General features: G+C 34.9%; 2 protein-coding genes across 7 annotated transcripts in view; one reads left to right on the top strand and one right to left on the bottom strand.

The window, feature by feature from the left end:
• Nucleotides 1-7,837: 7,837 nt before the first annotated feature.
• LOC127836374 (cilia- and flagella-associated protein 300-like) lies at nucleotides 7,838-19,709 on the bottom strand. Of its 2 annotated transcripts, XM_052362988.1 has the most exons (8): nucleotides 19,581-19,709; nucleotides 18,344-18,425; nucleotides 17,833-17,967; nucleotides 17,008-17,080; nucleotides 16,317-16,480; nucleotides 14,419-14,591; nucleotides 9,406-9,472; nucleotides 7,838-8,052 (listed from the first exon to the last, which is right to left on the bottom strand). In XM_052362988.1, exons 1-8 carry the CDS (start codon nucleotides 19,676-19,678, stop codon nucleotides 7,921-7,923), a joined length of 924 nt encoding a protein of 307 aa, XP_052218948.1. In that variant the 5' UTR covers nucleotides 19,679-19,709; the 3' UTR covers nucleotides 7,838-7,920. The 2 variants fall into 2 exon arrangements, with proteins under 2 accessions (XP_052218948.1, XP_052218949.1); XM_052362989.1 differs by lacking the exon at nucleotides 17,833-17,967.
• Nucleotides 19,710-19,891: 182 nt separating this feature from the next.
• Nucleotides 19,892-21,119, top strand: part of LOC127836371 (monocarboxylate transporter 12-like) — a 322,224-nt gene continuing 320,996 nt past the window's right edge. For 4 of the 5 annotated variants that reach the window (XM_052362984.1, XM_052362981.1, XM_052362979.1 and 1 more), the window contains exon 1: nucleotides 19,976-20,196. The gene's annotated coding sequence lies outside the window, so the exon portion shown is untranslated. The other variant, XM_052362983.1, reaches the window with a different exon arrangement.

Here is a 21,119-nt window from a genome sequence, read left to right as displayed (position 1 = left end):
TTGTATCTCAAGTGAGCAACTTTGCGCCTTTCAGGGCGGCCCTCTTGTTTAAAATTAGTATGCTGGTCTTACATGTATATGCACTTTTTGGTATCCAGAATCTAAATGATAGACTATAAGTAATATGTGGACAGTGATGATTGAAAATGTGTTTCCAAATGGAAATTTTGCAGATACACACTCATCAGAACTTAACCATTAAACTGTTTTTTGTCGTAAGGTCCTTAAATAAAACTGTTAAATGTTCAAGTTTCATTTTCTATTTGTTAAGTATTTATCCATATATGTGATTTTACAATATTAAGTGTTTGTTAGCCTGACTTGTAAAGTTGTCATGTCAATGTTATTTCAGTGTTTTGTTTGTTAACACAGGGTTCGCCAAAACCGTCGGTCCGCCGGTCCTGACCGGCACATTTTTCTAAGGACCGACAAGTGATTTAAGATTATCGGTCCTACTGACCGACACAATCGGATGAAAAATGGTTTAAAAAAGATCCTCAAAGTGTATAATATGCTATTGGATTAATAGAAGGTAAATGCTTTTTGTTCAACTTCTGTCAAAATCCTTTTTTTCTTACCTTCATTTTGATGTTTTGATGTTTAAAGTTGGATTAGAATTGACTATCATATTCACATGCGAGTTCAAAATCAACGGTCTTTGTTAAAAACAGCAACCGTGTGCGTCCGCCATTTTATTTGTTCCATTTAATTTCTCCACAACAAAAAACCGCATGAAAACTTGTTTCAACAGGCATTTGTGAGCATTTCTGTTAAATAGTTTCATTTTTATATTGTTCTGGGAAGGATATATTTTAATTTACACACCAATAATTTCTGAAATCAAAATTAGATTTTTCACCCGATGTACTATATTTCGGATATTTTAAAATTCGGACATAGGGATATTTATGTTTTGATTTGTTGTTGATAGTTTGTAGCAATATGTTTTGTGTTATTTCAGACAAAAAGAATGGATGGTGGTAATTATCATGGGCCTTTCAGTCAAGAAATAGGTGTGAAAGACATTCATTTAATTGAACCTGGAAATCAACCACCTCAGCTTAAAGAGAAAATATTTTAACAATAGGTGTTGTTTTAGAACTTGTGAAATCGGCTAATAAACAGAAATTGAAGTCATCCAAATTTGTGTGAATGGGTGTGTGCAATTAAGTCAAACTTGATTGGATGTCACCCTAACTTTTGCAAGAACACGGATTTGTAGAGCTGTGCAGGCTAAAAACAGTTTGACAAAAAGAAGTCTAAAAAGATACCTTTGGTTTATATGTGGTTTATTATTTATATAATAATTGTTTAATTATATCGACTTTGGACATGTTTTTATGTATTTTAATGTGATCAAAACCAATAAACATCAAAAAGGTACTCTCTTTTGTTGTGTTTTGCTGTTATAGTTTAGTCGGACAGTGGGACTGACAGAAACTGAATCGGACTGACAAAAATTTCAAGTCTGTCAGTCCGAATGACTGACAGATTTTTAAAGTTTTGGCGAACCCTGTAACATATTTATTGTTTACAAACAGGTTGTTAAAGTCATGTAAACAGTGATATTATAAGTATTAAGTGCTTTGAAATTTAAATGCTTTGCAGAAAATGTTTTGTTAAACGATTTTTGTTTTGTTTACCAGTTTGTGATTTTTGTATGTGTGTTAACATCAATAATTATGTTGTATCTTCAGTTTATCATAGAAACTTTAAATAATGTAATATACATGTGCTGGTCTCTGGGAAAATAGGGCTTAACACATGGCAGTAAAGTATTGTCCCAGATTGGCCTGTGCCATCCCCACAGGCTTATCAGGGAGGATGCTCTTCGCCTAGACAGAATGTTTGTTTAGAAGAAAGTTTATTTCTAGTCAGGGACATGAGTTTAGCCAGCGGGCGGTTCATATGTATGTTGTCCCAACTTATTTTGTGTCGGTGCATGTGTTTGAAAATGGACTTTTTAATAACATTGCGCAATGAGTTTTAATGAAATTTTCTTATTTTACAATACTGGTAATTTACTGTATTAAACTTTTGAGATGAAATGTTTTTGGTCCTCAAGGTAGAACAGCCAGCCACCAAATGAGAATTAAATTTATTTGTTCTAACCTATAAAGCTTGAAAAAAAGGACATACAAAAGAAAAAACTATAAGTTAAGGTTAAAGCTGTGGTTTGCTGCCAGGGGTATGCTATACATTTTTAGCTCATCTATTTTTTGAAAAAAAAATATGAGCTATTGTCATCACCTTGGCGTCGGTGTCCGGTTAAGTTTTGTGTTTAGGTCCACTTTTCTTATAAAGTATCAAAGCTATTGCATTCAAACTTGGTATACTTACTTACTATCATGAGGGGACTGGGCAGGCAAAGTTAGATAACTCTGGTGTGCATTTTGACAGAATTATGTGCCCTATTTATACTTTGAAAATTTGGTTAAGTTTTGTGTTTAGGTCCACTTTATTCCTTAAGTATCGAAGCTATTGCTTTCATACTTGCAACACTTGCTAACTATCATAAGGGGACCGTGCAGGCAAAGTTAAGTAACTCTGACTAGCATTCTGACAGAATTATGTCCCCTTTATACTTAGAAAATTGAAAATTTCATTAAGTTTTGTGTTTTGGTCCACTTTACTCCTAAAGTATCATAGCTAATTTTTGCTTTCAGACTTGAAACAATCGCAAACTATCATAAGGGGACTGTACAGGACAAGTTGCATAACTCTGGTTGTCATTTTAACGAAATTATGGCCCTTTTTTGACTTAGTAACTTTGAATATATGGTTAAATGTTGTGTTTACATCCACTTTACTTCTATCAAGTATCAAGGCTATTGCTTTCAAACTTCAAATACTTTACCTTGACCTTTGAATGACCTTGACTGTCCAGGTCAAATAATTAAATTTTGCTAAAATTGCCATGACTTTGTTATTTATGATCAGATTTGATTGATACTTTGACAAAACAACTATTACCTGACATTCTACAATAGCCTCCACCCAAACCATCCCCCATGCCCCCCAGAACCCCCCCCCCCCCCCCCCATGAAACATGGTTAAAAAACAAAAAAAATTGACCGTCCAACTATCCTACCCAAGAATCCCCCCCCCCCCCCCACACACACTTTAAAAAAAAATTTGTTTGCATTTTTATTTCTTATTTTTGGAAGATAATTTAATAAATGACCACACCCCCACACTATACACTCCTCTCCACCCCACCCCTCCATCTTTTTTGATTGAAGTATTGAGATAGGTCCCTTCACCTTTAAAAAGAAAAATAGATTGAGCGGTCTGCACCCCCAAGGCGGTGCTCAATGTTCTGTTTTGACATTAAAAAATCAATGTTATTTGTTATTGATTGTAATTTTATGTAGAGTTTTTGATGTGTATTGGTCTTTAATTTTTTTTTTGAGTTTGTTAAAAGATTGTAAAAAGTTAAAAAACAGATATAAAAGAAATAATGTTAAACTCTTGTGTATATTTGAAATATTTGATGAAAAGTGTCAGTTTCCTGCTTTAAGTTTTAAGTGTTTGTTTATTTTAGTGATACCCACTAGTGTTGGCCGTGTGGCCCAGTCACTAAAACACTATCAATATGTCATAAAACAACATTTTTCATCAATTTGACAAAACTAAATCTGATATTCTGATATTATATCAGATTTTTTAAATTATTCTACAAAGGTGACACTATTTGTATCATTTAAGCCTGGGCGCACACTTCATTAAACCTGATTCATTATAAAACATTTGGTAGTTTAAAAGCAGAAATTGCAATCATGAAAGTATGCTGGTGTTGTTTTGACATCAATAATCAAAATTATTGTCAATATGTGTTTTCATTAAAATGGAGGCATCACAGTTAACCAGTTATCATTAAATTCTCCAAATCTGCAGTATTTATTACTATCACTTTAGTTGTGCCGTTAAATATAACAGTCAATATTCGTTGTATGCGAAATGAAATTTAAATTACATCTAGTTCAATGTTTTATGAAATGATTTATTTAACATTGTCATCAATGAAGTCTGTTTGGGGGAAATTTGAAGAAAAAAATGTCATAAAAATTATGGATGACTTTATTTGAAATGTATTGTTTATGGTTTAGATTTGTGCATGACTTTCTCTAAAGATCATCATGAAATCACATGGTGATTCCTATTATTACAAAATATGTGTGTATGTATAATAACAAATAGTTAATGAGATTTGCATACATATTTTGTGTATTAATATTTGTGAATCATCATAACATATGGTTTTCACAATATGTTTGCTCAATAAATAAACAATCGGAGTCTTCCACTGTTTTAACTTTAGTTGTTTACTGAATTTACACATGTACTTTAAATTTTAAGATCTGAACATGTTCTACAGTCAAACATGGTATTTGCTGACCTTTATGTAAACAAGAAGCAAAATAATTGTTGTTCGACTGTTCAACCCTAAATGTTGAAAGAAGTCTCAGTATTAGGCCAAGCATTGTTAACCATTTCCACTGAGAAGAAAATTAAAAGTGACTGCAAACAGCAAGCAAGTTTTATGTTGTTTGCTGCTTGTCAGTATTAACATTTAAGTGTTTGACACTAAGACTGTAAAACTTGAATCCATGAACATAGGTCTATAATTGTCCTCTACCGATGAAACCAAGGGAGACTTGTGTGTGTCAGTCAGTCAGTCACACTTTTCTGGATCCTGGATAACTTTTAAAAGTTCTTCATATTTTTTCATGAAACTTAAAACATGGGCAGATGGCAATATGGAGATTATGCACGTCATTTCATTTTGTTCCTATGTCAAGAATTATGGTTGCTATAGCAACCAATAGACTAGAAATATTGCTAAAAATGGTGAAGTTTCACTGGTAGGGGACCATCTTGCTTGGATATAGTCTTGTTTAATTTGATTTTATAAGGGACTAAAAACTGGTCAAAATGGCCATCTGAGCGGAAAGGATTAAAAAGAGATGCTTGTACAACATGTATGCTTCCAGCTTCCCCAACTATAAATTTTAAATGGTTGCCATCCCCCCACATTCAGAAATCAGCAAGCCATACAAGCACTATTATGGCCTATAATAATTATGGCTAAGGCATTTGGTTGGCATAACTGTTGTCAGGACCCTTATCAATACAATATAATTATGGACTTTACTTATGTTTAATTGGTGTTTTATCACATTTGAAAGTATCCTTAAAAGCCCATTAACACTCAAAATCAACGAATATTTCATACAATATTTTGAAAAATAAAGTTAACCTAAAAAATAAATCTTATTGCAATATACAAAATTTCAATGCTAGATGTGGTCTGGTAACATAGATTTAAAAAAATACAATATGCTCTTTTTTGTTTTTTGTGGGACAATATATTAAACACATGTTCATGTACCATGTTAGTGTTGGTGTGTGGTATGGATAGATATCATTTCAGGAAATCAAAATGGAATATATTGTGCCACAAAAAATAAAAACGAGCATTTTGTATCTCTTTAAATATATGTTACCATATCACATTTATAGCAGTGAAATTTTGACTTTTGCTATAAGAAACACTGATAATTTTTGGTTAAATTTATTTTACAAAATATTTTGCGAAATATTCGTTGATTTGAGTATTATGTTACTTTAAGGGATGTTTGTATTTTAAGAAACTTAACTAAGAATGCCTATTCAGTATGGTACTAATCTACTTTCATGTTATAAAGTAGAGGATGCCTTCCTTACATTCCAAGTACCCAGCCCATCAATTTTGATGATCGTTGGTACAAGCGTTCCAAAGATACCTTGAAGAAACAAAATGGTCTACGAGAACTGATCGATTGAAATACGGGCATATGCAAAGAAATATACCCTCGCTTCTTCAAAAGAGTAGCATTAATAATTAAGTGTTATCAATTATAAATATAGAAATGTAAATAAGAAAATGGTATATTTTAGAAAAGTTTTCACATTATCATTGTTTATTTATAATTCTAACACTGCACGCGACTTGTTTTCTATAGACAAAGAAGGAAATCAAGTGTGGATTATTCTGAAATAACTTATGGGCGGAGCTTAATGTTTCGAAAATAGTTCCGAATAAATAAAGAAAATGTTGCAGTAAAATGCGCGTGCTCAAACCCGCTCTAAAAGAAATGCAATAACTGTAGCATGTATATAAATGTAATGAAACAACAAATTGTATATTTGGTGATAAGTGGCATAACCACGGGGTTACCACACCTACAAAAAATGTAATTTGTTAGGAAACGTAATTCAGAAAACATTTATAGCATGTCGGCTTTTCAGTAGCATCAATAAACGTGATGTCATTAAGTTTCGACGATTGTCTTTTACAATGAAAGTGACGTCATTTGCAAAATATTTATGAATGAAGACGACATCATAATTATGTTTGTACAATTCAATGACGTCACTAAATAATGAACTTTGTACTACGAAGGGCGGAATATTGAAAAATAAAGTTCACGTCCTAAAGCTTGAACCAAATCAATCAGAATCGTGTTAGAATCAAAATAATATTTATCTATCATGGTTTGTTGTCGAATAACCCACAGTAAGTTGTATATTCGACAACAAACCATAATAGAAAACTATTATTTCTTAAACAATTCTACTCAATCTGATGTGTGGCAATTAAACCAGTTGGTGTAACAGGCTCTTGGCTAAGCACAGGTGTACATATGGTTCTGACCTGGGCCACCCAGGTTCAATATCACACAGCCTGGTTGGTGATCACCATATATGACTGGTTGGGCTTCCTCCATGTACTATTTCTCCACAGCACAATACCACATCATATAGATTATCTCAGTAAAAACCAAATAGCTGTAAATTGCAGCTTAACTTCAACACTCTTCCCATCTTTAGTGAGTCAATTTATTAGATAGAGTGTTGGAATTCGTTCCATCATGTAGCCTTAGGTGCAGGACGATCTTATAAATTTCTCAATTCAAACACCACTGGTTAAATTCCTATCCATGAGAGCTTGTCAATGTTTAGTTGCTGATAAATAAAATAACTGCTCAATAATTGAACAGGTAGTTGTGTTCAGCTTACACATTGTTGTCACACTTTGCATTTGACATAGAAGTCTTAGTAAGCTCTGTTGGGTGGGAACTGGGCTGGAACAGCCAGTCACGTTGCGATATGACAGAAATACTTACTAAATAGAATAAAGCATCCATGCATGTTCTTCAATTGCATAATTGCTCTCGCCTTAATTCTTTGAAGGCAGCAGTTTGGGCAAGTAGCCCAAATTCATAAATTGTTGAGCGCAATTTTTTTTTCAATTAACAAAGTGCTCAGCACAAGTTTAGTCAGTTTAAGCTTTGGATGCATGTAGACACTCTTTGAAGAACTAGATCTTGTGTATTAGAAAGAACCCTAGAATGCTGTCTGTGTGAGGATCTGACGCGCACCATCCAGTAAAAATAGGACACCATATTCATTACAAGCTTTTAATGTTGTGAAACATTTCAAATAGATGTGGATTGTTTTGAAGTCGATTTTCTAGTAAAAACAATGTCGCAATAGAAGGCGTTAAAATTATCAATATCTGTGACTGCAAATCCGTCATTTCGACAATGAAAAATAGTGTGTACGTTCTAAATCTGAAATAAACCTGTTCCTAGGAATTTGTAAAGCCACAGGGGAAAAGATTTGCAGTTGGCACACATTTGTCTCCTTCGAGCCTTAATTGATTTCAACATTTCCTCAGAGCTACTACAAGAACACAAATTAGGTCCAAAAAGTGTACCCCATATTAAAAAATTCAGCCATTTCAGATAGGCCTGTTATATATCCCAAATGAGTAAATGAAACAAAGATCAGCTGTCTTCTGAGATTCACTTTATCTTCATATGACACAAACAGATCATGTCAAAGGCAATGTCAATGGGTGACTGAATGGGAATGCTATGAGAACACGCCTCCCCCAAACTGATGATAAAGGACGATCACATGACGCTTGAGAGGATCAACAATCAGGTAAGAGAAAGTCTGCTCGTGGCGCTTGGAACTCGGGTAAAACACTTCACCATCCTTGTCCTGAAACAATAAAATAGCGGTTAGTTGTTGGCTTTGGTAGAATATGAGACTCTTTCATGAAAAACGACTTTTTCGGTGGAAAATGTCGTCCCTGATTAGCCTGTGCAGTCTTCACAGGCTTATCAGGGACGACCCTTTACGCACATGAATTAAGCCCAGTTTTTCCAGAACGTGGCTCATTGATTATGTTTCAAATGAGATTATAGAAAATATACTGGTAATTATTGTTTCTACACGTGATGCAGCCTAAATTATCTTTTTTTCAATGAGTGAATAGCACTTAATATTAAAAAAATGAGTTGGCATCATTTAATAAAACCCATGACTTAATAAACTACAGTACAAATTATCTGCATGCCAATCAACAACATGTCATGCCTATTTTCAATAATGTTTGTTATTATGAAACAAGCTGTACCCTGTACATGTTTGAACTTTGAACAATTGTGTGACCTTTACCTTTGACTAGGACATGCACTATTTTTACTAAATAAACGGATATGCTAAATTAGTGAATTGCATTAAGTTACAGTCCAGACAAACAGTATTACTCCCTAATTAGACACATGTGACCTTGACCTTTGAGAATAGATGTTGCATAGGCCAGAAGCCACATGCACATAGTGAACGGCTGTGGTTAGTTATTTTAAAATAGCATTATGAATGATGTTGTTGCAGTATGAATAAGCTGTAAAATATTTAAATTTGACTTTTTACCCCTGTGACTTTTTAGTAAGCAATAACCAGACAGGTTATACCCGCAGAACACCGTATTCTCATTGCAGTGATTGCTCTTAAAACAAAGTAACAGTCCAAACATTTGTATAAGCTAAATTTTACCTTTGATGACATTGACCTCTTATTTAGGGACACAGATATTACATCCAACACAGTGTGTGGCCAGTTATTTTAACAAGAGCACCGCATAACAGGTGCCACACTCGGCTGCGGGTGCAGTTTTGAATAAATGAAAGCTTGACAGAATTTTTTTTTTTTTTTTTTTTTAGAGGTCACAGTGACCTTGACCTTTGACCTCAAAATGGGTGTGGCGTGTAGAACTCATCAAGGTGCATCTACATATGAAGTTTCAAAGTTGTAGGTTGAAGCACTTTTATTTTAGAGCCATGTTCAAAACCTTTAAAAACATTGACACGGACGGCGGACACCAGGTGCTGGCTATGACAATACCTCAGGTTTTCTCCGAAAACAGCCGAGCTAAAAATTGCATGCTGAATGATGATGTTACAGTTCTTCATACTTTACACACATGCATTAAGCATTGTTTTCCCGGAACGAGGCTTACTTTATCTGTATCCAACACCTACATGTACGTTATATTCTCTATGTACTCACCATTGCTTGGATCTTGAACACACTTGAGGTTATATTCAGGTCCTTGGTTTCTGCATTTTTTTGGACACTGGAAACAGGAACATAACACTATTGTGTACAAAACCGTTGTAAGACCTTTACAAACAAAGGGTTGTTTCTGGTTACATGCCTCAAAAATAGGGGTTTTGTTATATATTTTAGACAAGACTTTATTTGACCAAGTAAATTAAAGAGCCAAGAGGGCCGGAAAGGCTCAAAATCGCTCACCTGAGATAAAAAGAAATGACCTGTTTTTTGCATTTGCAGCCCAAGATATCAACAGAACAAGTGTTCTAACCAAGTGTCATGAAGAATGAACAACAAATGCCCCCCCTGGCGGCCTTGTTTTTCATTAGACCTGAACCATTTTTGAACTCTTCCAAGATATCATTGGGGCAAATCTTCTGACAAAGTTTCATGAAGATCCGACAATAAATGTGGCCTCTACAGTGTTAACAAGGCAAATATTATTGACGCACAACAGAAGACAGAAATTGACAAAAGGTGATCACAAAAGCTCACCATGAGCAAAAAATATTATGCTCATAAAGATTGTCACCATGTTTGAAGATGAAATTATTAAAACTAATAGAGTAAACTAAATTAAGTTATGATAACAACATTTGTACTCAGCAAGTGTCATTCAGATTGAACTAAAATTGTGACTAAAAGTATTCACAATGTTTCACTATAAACAACTGTAGACATACAACAAGAGGGCCAAGATGGCCCTAGTTTGCTCACCTTTTTTACACGGCCTTGTTCATTGCTATGTTGAAAATTCAGTACTCTAGAGCATATTAGATTGGTTCTCTTCTGTTTACTTTTACAGTGTGAGCATATGATTAATTCTTATTGTGTATTGTCCATTTGCATAGGTCTTTTTGCAATGCAAACATTTCCAAGTTATGCTAATTCTACATGTGCTTACAAGGTAAGATTTGGACCTCGTGACCAAGATTTTGACCCCAATGTCAAACTTTGCCTAGATATCATCAAGAAAAACATCCTGGTCAAGTATTAAATAGTATTGGACCGAAACTATGGCCTCTAGTGTGTTTACAAGGTTTTTCAAAGATTAGACCCCATGACCTAGATTTTGTCCCCAAATGTCAAACTTGATATAGATATTGTCCAGACAAACCTCCTGGTCAAGTTTCATCTATATTAAACTAAAACTCTGGCGTATGTGTTTACTAGTTTTTGTAAGATTTGACCTGGTGACCTATATTTTGACCCCTCATGACCAAACATCAAACATTGCTTACAAAAATTAATGTTATGACCAAAATTCATAAAATCTGAAACAAAGTTGTGACCTCTGGAGTGTTTACAAGGATTTTGTATAATATCATGAAAATTTTGACAATCTAAGGGCAATAATTCTGGCATTTGTTATGCGAATTTGCTCATTATCAAACTTGACAGAGATTTTGTGGTCATATAGCTTCTCAACAACTATGATAAAGAATGCTTGAGAAATGTAAATGCTAGAGTGTTTACATACCAAATTTGGATGGACGGACGGACGAAGGACAAAGACCGATCCTAAAACCTCACCTGAGCAATCAGGTGAGCTAAAAGGTGTGTTTTGTTCACCGATCTGAGCCATTTTACAACTTGTCCAAGATATCAATAAAACCAATGTCTTGACTAAGTTTCACGATGATAAGGAAAAACATGTGACTAGTGTATTCACAAGGTTTCTCTATAGTTATATAATGAAAACTGCCCCACCCCCCCTGGCGGCCATGTTTTTAGACCGATCGGGACCATTTTAGATCTCAACTGATATATAAATAAAACCAATTTTTTCACTAAGTTTCATGATGATTGGGCAAAAAATGTTACTTCTGGAGTGTTCACAAGCTTTTTACTATATAAATATAAGGAAAATGCGCCCACACCCCAGCAGCCATTTTTTTAAACTGACCCGAACCATTTTCAAACTCAACTCTCGTATCTAGAAACAAATGTTCTAACCAAATTTCATGAAAATTGGGCCAAAAATGTGACTTCTTGAGTGTTCACATATTTTCAATATATACATATAGAGAAAACTGCCCTGCCCACTGGCGGCCATGTTTTTTCACCAATCTGACATTTTCAAACTTGTCTGAGATATCAATAAAACCAATGTTTCAACCAAGTTTCATGATGATTGGGCCAAAATTATGACTTCTAGAGTGTTCACAAGGTTTTTCTATAGCCAAATAAGGAAAACTGCCCCACCCACTGCCGGCCATGTTTTTCAACAGACCGGAACCACTTTTGAACTCAACCAACATATCATTAAGACAAACATTTTGACAAAGTAACATGAAGATTGGGCATGAAATGTGACTTCTACAGTGTATACAAGGTTTTTCTTTTTTTTAACCTAGTAATCTAGTTTTTGACCCAACATGACCCAGTTTTGAACTCAATCCAGGTATCATTGGGACAAATCTTCTGACCAAGTTTCATGAAGATCGGACAAGAAATGTGGCCTCTTGAGTGTTTACAAAGTTTCTCTATAGCCAAATAAGGAAAAATCCCCGACCACTGGCAGCCATGTTTTTCAATGGACCGGAACCACTTTTGAACTCAACTAACATATCATTATGACAAACATTTTGACAAAGTTACATGAAGATTGGGCATGAAATGTGACTTCTACAGTGTTTACAAGGTTTTTCTTTTCTTTTTTTCCTAGTGACTTAGTTTTTGACCCAGTTTCAAACTCGATCGAGGTATCATTGGGACAAATCTTCTGACCAAGTTTCATGAAGATCGGACAAGAAATATGGCCCCTAGAGTTTTTACAATCCAAATGTGGACGATGGCCGGACGGACAGATGGACAACGGACAAAGACCGATCACAAAAGCTCACCTGAGCAATCAGATGAGCTAAAAAGTATGATTTGTATGTACCTATTTGTTGGGTGTCATTATTGTGAAATTTACTTCAACTACACTGCAGACCCAATATATCACAATATTGTTTTTTGCAAATCATCATTGTCTCATATTCTGTACACCTGTTGCAGATCCTGCTTTTCCACACACTATTTTTTTTTCCATTTGTCAAATTTCGTATTAACAAAACAAAATATGCGCAATCCATTCATTTGTAGCTGGGATATACAAATATAGAGTGAACAGTAAAACTTGGTTTACGATTTTTGGTATATAAAATTTGAAAATAACAAATAATTGCTGTACGTACCGTGAAAAAAATGAGAAGTAAAATAAAGGCTCTCAGTTGTAGTGGCAGCCATTGTGTGCATACGTTTTTTGTCGCTGTGACCTTGACCTTTGACCTAGTGCCCTGAAAATCAATAGGGGTCATCTGCCAGTCATGATCAATGTACCTATGAAGTTTCATGATCCTAGGCCTTATTATTCTTGAGTTATCATCTGGAAACCATTTTACTGTTTCGAGTTACTGTGACCTTGACCTTTGACCTAGTAACCTGAAAATCAATAGGGATCATCTGCCAGTCATGATCAATGTACCTATGAAGTTTCATGATCCTAGGCATAAGCATTCTTGAGTTATCATCCGGAAACCATTTTACTGTTTGAAGTCACTAAGACCTTGACCTTTGACCTAGTGACCTGAAAATCAATAGGGGTCATCTGCCAGTCATGAACAATGTACCTATGAAGTTTCATGATCCTAGACGTAAGCATTCTTGGGTTATCATCCGGAAACCATTTTACTGCTTCGAGTCACTGTGACCTTGACCTTTGACCTAGTGACCTGAAAATCAATAGGGGTCATTTGCCAGTCATGATCAATGTACCTATGAAGTTTCATGATTCTAGGCGTCAGCATTCTTGAGTTATCATCCGGAAACCATTTTATTATTTTGAGTCACTGTGACCTTGACCTTTGACCTAGTGACCTGAAAATCAATAGGGGTCATTTGCCAGTCATGATCAATGTACCTATGAAGTTTCATGATTCTAGGCGTCAGCATTCTTGAGTTATCATCCGGAAACCATTTTACTATTTCGAGTCACCGTGACCTTTGACCTAGTGACCTGAAAATCAATAGGGGTCATCTGCTAGTCATGATCAATGTACCTATGAAGTTTCTAAGCGTACCGACCAACCGATGGACCGACATGTGCAAAACAATATACCCCCTCTTCTTCGAAGGGGGGCATAAAAATGCAATTAAGAACTAAATGAAGATAAAAGGTTTTGATTACCATTTTTAGATAAAAAAAATTTGAGTTGGCCAGTAAAATAAAGGGGGCCAGTCAGGTAACCAGAAACAAATCAGTCAAAAATCCAGGTAGCCTAAGCTTAGTAAAATTGAGATAGGATCTAGCTTGTTCTTGTAAGGGAGAACACTCGTATGTATTAAATGGTGGATAACTGTACATAGTTGAAATGTTAACTCATAACCCTGAAGAAACCATCAACTTACCTTACAAGGTCCTTATAAAGACTTGGGGAAGTTGAAACCCTTGCTTTAATTACAAGGTCTTTAGAGAGACTCTTGGTGAAGTTAAAACCCTTAATTTACCTTACAAGGTCATTCAAAAGAATCTTCAAGTTGGTGAAGTTGAAACCTTGACTTAACTTACAAGGTCCTTTTACAAACTCTCAGTGAAGTTGGAACCCTTGATTTACCTTACAAGGTCCCTAGAAAGACTCTTGGTGAAGTTGGAACCCTTGATTTACCTGACAAAACTTCTTATACAAACTCTTGGTGAAGTTGGAACCTTTGATTTACCTAACCAGGTCCTTATAAAGACTCTTGGTGGATATGAAACCTTGGATTTACCTTAGTTTAGTTTAAACCTTTTTATTTTAAGTTGACTGTTTGAAAGCCTAAGGCTTATTGAAACACTTTCGAGTCCGTTTCCTGGTTAGAACAAGTACTTGGTGTATTTGAGGAAATCTAATGAACGCTCCCACAGTGGGGATCGAACCCATGAACTTCCAGTCCCTAGGCAGAAAACTCATCTACTTCTCCACAGCAACCTTATTGATTTACCTTACAAGATCCTTATACAGACTCTTGGTGAAGTTCAGGTAGGGGTCTATCTTATCTTCATACTGGCATATCTGACCACCAAGGCACACATGTCTGAACAGCCGGAATAGGAACTCATTCTTTTCTGAGTCACTGTACAGGTCAACGTGGTCTGACTCCTCACTAAGAAGCATCTGAAAATAATAGTTGAAGTAATAAACTGAAAGCATCTATGAATAATTGTTTAAGTTATAAATTGTTTGTATCTACGAATAAAAGCTGAAGTCATAAACCGTAAACATCTACAAACAAGAGATGTGTTTGTCAGAAACACAATGCCCCCTATTGCACCGCTTGAAAGCCATATATTCGACCTTTGACCTTGAAGGATGACCTTGACCTTTACCTTTCACCACTCAAAATGTGCAGCTCCATGAGATACACATGCATGCCAAATATCAAGTTGCTATCTTCAATACTGCAAAAGTTATTGAAAAACTTTACTGTAAGGTTTAAGTTTTGGGACAGAATGACAGAATGATGGAATGACAGACAGACAGGCCAAAAACAATATACCCCCGAGCATTCGATCCGGGGGCATAAAAAAAGTTTAAATAATAAACTGTAAGCATCTACAAATAAAAGTTGAGGAAATAAACTATAAGGATCTACAAATAAGACTTAAAGTAAGAAACTATATGCATCTATGAACAGCAGTTGAAGTTATAAACTCTCATTATCTATGAATACGAGTTGAAGTATCAAACTCTTATCATCTACAAAAAAGAGTTAAAGTAATGACTCTCAGCATCTACAAATATGCCTTTAAGAAATAAACTGAAAGCATATACAAATATGAGTTGATAACACATAGTAATTAACTATAGGCATCTTTTAATAAGTGTTGAAGTATTAAATTCTATGCACCTATAAAAATGAGTTAAAGTAATTTACTCTTAGCATTAGTGGATAAGATTTAAAGTAATTCACTCTCTGTGTCTTAGAAATAAGGGTCAAAGTAATGAACACTACGCATTGAGAAATTACATTTGAAGTAACAAACTCTAAGCTTCAATGAATAATGCATTGAAGTAATTAACTAAAAGCATCTTCACATTTGTATTAATTTAATGAACTAAAAGCATCTATGCATTTACATTGAAGTAATTATCTCTAAGCATCTACCAATGTGCATTGAAGTAATAAGTGGTTCATCAGCTAATCGCATATCAATCGAGCATTGAAGTAATAAGTGGTTCATCAGCTAATCGCATATCAATCGAGCATTGAAGTAATAAGTGGTTCATCAGCTAATCGCATATCAATCGAGCATTGAAGTAATAAGTGGTTCATCAGCTAATCGCATATCAATCGAGCATTGAAGTAATAAGAGGTTCATCAGCTAATCGCATATCAATCGAGCATTGAAGTAATAAGTGGTTCATCAGCTAATCGCATATCAATCGAGCATTGAAGTAATAAGTGGTTCATCAGCTAATCGCATATCAATCGAGCATGTTTATGACACATCTTGGTATGAGAAGAGATTGCATGTAAAGGGCAATAGTCTATGTGGATTTAGTCTATGAAAGTGAACAACAGGGCATACTTTTGCCTATAGATAAATAATGAATACTGTGTGTTTTTCATACAAATAGTCAGATGATTAATTACTATCCCCATACTAGCCAACTATCTGGACATCCAAATATTTCTTCTAATTCCTAGTCACTAGTGAAAATACCACAAAATGTATGCATGCACACTGCAGCATTTGCAGTTTTTTTTAATTCATATGATTGGAAACAAAATTACTATCTGAATATCATCATAGTCACTGTATATTCTAACATCCAGAATCTCTTTATTGCCATCCATTATGTATATATATACTAATTATATGTAAATGACTACTATACCTTTCTTAGTTCATCTGATATGGTAAAATCCTCCACGAATTCATCAAAGCACTTGTGGAGATACCCTGTGTCCCTAACAACTGAGCCATAGAGCCTGTCAAAGAACGCCATTGACAGAATACTGCATGGTACCACCTCAACTTTGATGGATTCTGCGGGCATGTCTGCAAATGGGAATTAATGTAATTAAGTAATAACATGACATGCCTGAGGATATTAGGATGGATTATTCAAATTACATGTGCTTTCTGCTCAGGTGAGCTAAAAATCTTACCCTGGATATCCCGGTGAATATGCACTTATTGCAAAACTTATATTATATGTGCATTATCAAACATCAATGATACTATAATTGTTAACATAGACCCTAGTCTGCTCACCTGAGACTTCAGGGAAATGAAAAGTTCTGGGCATTGTTTTAATATATCTGAAAACATTTTCAAACTTGGCCAATATATTATTGAAATAAATGTTCTCATTAAGATTTGACGAAAAATATGACTTCTAGAGTGATACTTTTTTTTAAATATAGCCATACAATGAAACTTTTACCACTGGTGACTATATTTTGCAAAAGGCGGTAACCATTTTCAAACTCAACAGAAATATCTTTTAAACCAGTTTATCCATGGTGGGTCCAACTTTGACCCCGGGGGCATGATTTCAACAATCTATGTAGATGAGCACTTACTAAGTAATCTTGGATTTCCATCTTTACTTGCCACTAACAAGGAGGACATCACAGCTGGGTCCCTCATAAAGTCCTGTTAGCAGAGAAAAACTATTCATACACTTGGATCTAATTTAACAGAAGAATTTACAACAAGTACATCATTCATTTGTTTGTTTGTTTCAAAAGCATTGCCGTCATATCATGGAGGTCAGCTATCAAACTCACACTTTTCTGGGATAGCTGGTTACGTTTACAAGTACTTTGTGCACATACATGTACTTATTCCAGCAACTGAAAATAGCCTTTCTTGATTCAGATAATGCAGAGGTAGGGGAAGCAGGACTTTTTTTCCTTCTGTGAGAATGGTCGTTTTTTCACAATTTTGGGAAATTCGCGACTCAAATTTTCACAATTTCAAGAAGATAGCAACTCACATTTTCACAATTTTAAGAAGTAAGCGACTAAACTTTTCACAATTTTAGAAAGTTTGCCAAGGCCGCTTCACAAAAACAGGAAAAAAAGTGCTATAGAGAATGACTTTCGAAAGGTTTTCACAAACAATCACCACACAAGTTAAATGGCAAGAGGATTGAACCCTCAATCTTCAGTTTTGTAGCCCAGCGCTCTACAAACTATGCTAGCAGACCCAGTAAAACTGATGGATGCTCCCAACTGAAAATTTCATCCTAGTAATTTACATTTGATACATGTACATGGCAATTTTTGCTGAGAAACAAACAGCAAGACAAAAACAGATGAATTGATTTCAGATTTAAAAAAAAATATCATTGTAACATAATGCGAAACAATCATTGAAGCGAAATGTTCTGGTGGTATGCAAACCTTCTCTTGGGGATGAACATTCAGAATTTCTGCCATCAATTCAATGATATGAAGGCAGCAGTTGCTAAGACAACGAAATATGATGAATGGAAGTATGGATAAAGAGCCATTGTACAAGCTCTGGTGACCATTTTTCTGGGAAAAAAAAAGAGCCTGCTCTGTGAAAAGGGGGTTTAATGTATGCGCGTAAAGTGTTGTCCCAGATTAGACTGTGCAGTCTGCACAGGCTATTCAGGGAAGAGACTTTCCACCTAAACTAGATTTTGCTAAGAAGAGAATTTATTTAAACTGAAAATATCATCAAAGCAGGAAGTGTCGTTCCTGATTAGCCTGTGTAAACTGCAAAGGCTAATCTGGGACGACACTTTACATGCATTAAACCCTATTTTCACAGAGCACGGCTCATATATAATATACATGTATCTCTACATGTTCAAATAATTGCACATTGATTATTGATATTTATAAAATATATGTTGACTTTATTATACGGCAGCAGAAAATTAGTTACCAGCATGAATTCATCTTTCTGGTACACTTGGAATGGTTGATCGAATGTGTACATTTGTGCAAGAAGGTTCCCACACATGGACCTTTAAAAAACAGAGAATGGCTGATATCATGACCAATTTACAACATATTCTACCAACATTATTTTCTGTGACATTACATATTTTCTTTAAACTTACTTTTAGTAATAACAATTTAATATAATATTCAACAAGAGATGTGTTTGTAAGAAACACAATGCCCCCTTCTGCGCCGCTTTGATGCCATATATTTGACCTTTGACCTTGAAGGATGACCTTGACCTTTCATCACTCAAAATGTGCAGCTCCATGAGATATACATGAATGCCAAACATCAAGTTACTATCTGAAGCGACATAGAAGTTATGAGCATTTTTGGAAACCTAAATGCGAAACCTAAATGCAAAGTGTGACGGAGACAGAAAGACGAACGGATGGTCCAATCACTATATGCCCTCCTTCGGGGGAATAAAAAGCTGTCGCAAGTGCATAATGTTGTCAAAAGAGTACAGTTAGAACTTGAAACCCCTATTTAAAGAAAGAAATAAATTACATGTCCCTTTAAGAAAAAAAAAGATAATTCAAATTACTGTTTGACCACTGGGCTTTATTATGACACAGTTTATTGAGAAACACAAGACAATATAAGATACCAAATATGAAACCTTTAGTCCCTAATAAGTCTAATTAGAAATGATACCAGGAATAATTTCTCAAATAATGTTCAATATTTTACTAATTAGCATTACATTAAGCACACATAAAAGTTAAAAATAAAAGATAAAGTATGGTAGGTTTATCAAAAAACTGGTTTAAAGGTGTTCCAAATCTTACACTTGACTTGAGTTTCTTCACTTCGGTAAAGAATGATTCACAAAACATTTAGCCTTTTTTAATAGGTGTAAATAAAAAATTAACTTCATTACAAGTCAAAGTAAATACAAATAACAGAGAACACATTTAAATTAACTCAATTACAATTGAACTACACAAAGGTTTGATACACAGCAAAGCTTCAAGTTAGATCAGGGACCTATACAAACAAATGTATGTATAGGTCCCTGGTTAGATTTTATATCCTGAAAACTAAATGTGTCCGAATCCTGTCTATCCGAAAATATTTACATCTTATGTTCTAGAATATTCTGTAAGCTTAATGCAATGATTAGAATATAGTTACCTAATTACTAACAAATATATATAATCCTGAATAATTACCATTTTGTTAGAAGCTCTTTATTGTCTTTATCTTCCAACGTTGCAAATTTCTTGCCGGGACACTGTTGAAATGTAAATTTTGGCTTTTTGTCGGCCATTTTGTAAACAGTTTCGGACGTGTCGGCTTTGTTCGCGGTACATTTTTAATGGAAAGAGGCCAGTCAAAATACATCATTGATTTGCTAACTTACCACCAAAGATTGATCTCTCAACTGTTTTGATTGCATACTTCTTTAAATTGTACGGAATTTCAGGGCATACACATCCGCCCTTTCAAAATTGTAGTAAAATAAGCATACGCGATTCGCGAACTACTGTATACAACAACCACTTGAAATCGCAACAAACTCTTAAGAGGTTTTGCGGCGTTATAACTGAAGCTAGTGGAAGTCGGTTATTGGCCTTTCTATACGCGAATACTAACACGTGCATCTGCATTAGTGTTATCTAAATTTAGAATAGGCTAATTATCCACGAGTCTTAACGGAATACATGTACATTCATTTGTCTATCATTCATTTCATGGTAGATCTATCACAGAATCGAGTGAGTCATGTTGTTTACATTGCGCGATTAACTAACCAGGACTGGATCTATATCTACTGTAACCACACATGTAAGTCTTTTTATATGTAATTGAAAATAACTACGATACGCTGTATGCATTTAACAACGTTTATCGTACGCTAGGGCTTAAATAACTCACATTTGGAATTAATTATTAAATACAAGCTTGCTTTTACTTTTGATTTAGCTACAGGTTCCAGACACGGTCAGTGAACTTTATCTACGTATGTGTATATATATTTTATAATAGATATTAGGACCCGCAACAATGGTTCAATATCCGGAGTGTGTAGCGGCGTGGTGCTAATGTAAGTTAAGTTATACGAGACACACCAGTCAAAACTGGTGAACAGCGACATTCTTCACGAATTTATGCGGTTTACGTAAAAAAGAACGACAAAGTTTACGTGTCTTTGCAAAACAATCACACGTATCTTTTTATGTATATGAGCCGCGCTCTGAGAAAAGGGGGTTTAATGCATGTGCGAAAAGTGTCGTCCCAGATTAACCTGTGCAGAACGCACAGGCTAATCAGGGGCGACACTTTCCGCTTTATATTTTCTGTTAAAGAAAGTCTCTTCTTAGCAAAAAATCAAGTTAAGGCGGAAAGTGTCGTCCCTGATAAGCCAGTGCGAACTGCACAGGCTAATCTGGGACGACACTTTACGCACATACATTAAACCCCATTTTCACAGAGCGCGGCTCACATACAGGCCTACACACACGCAGCTGATACGCTGTTTTTCTTTCGTTAGAATGTGGGTGCTGTTGGGAGATACATTCCTAATTTATTTTTTCCCCAAAGTGGACCTAAAATTCCCAATTGAAGGTTTCCAATATATATATATATATATATATATATATATATATATATATATATATATATATATATATATATATATATATATATATATATATGTGAATAAGTATCAACATTTATTTAATCAAATCAAGCTTTATAAGTTGAACCTT

Source organism: Dreissena polymorpha, chromosome 6 (genome assembly GCF_020536995.1).
Source record: "Dreissena polymorpha isolate Duluth1 chromosome 6, UMN_Dpol_1.0, whole genome shotgun sequence".
Classification (NCBI taxonomy): domain Eukaryota; kingdom Metazoa; phylum Mollusca; class Bivalvia; order Myida; family Dreissenidae; genus Dreissena; species Dreissena polymorpha.
This window is presented reverse-complemented; position numbering and strand designations above follow the sequence as displayed.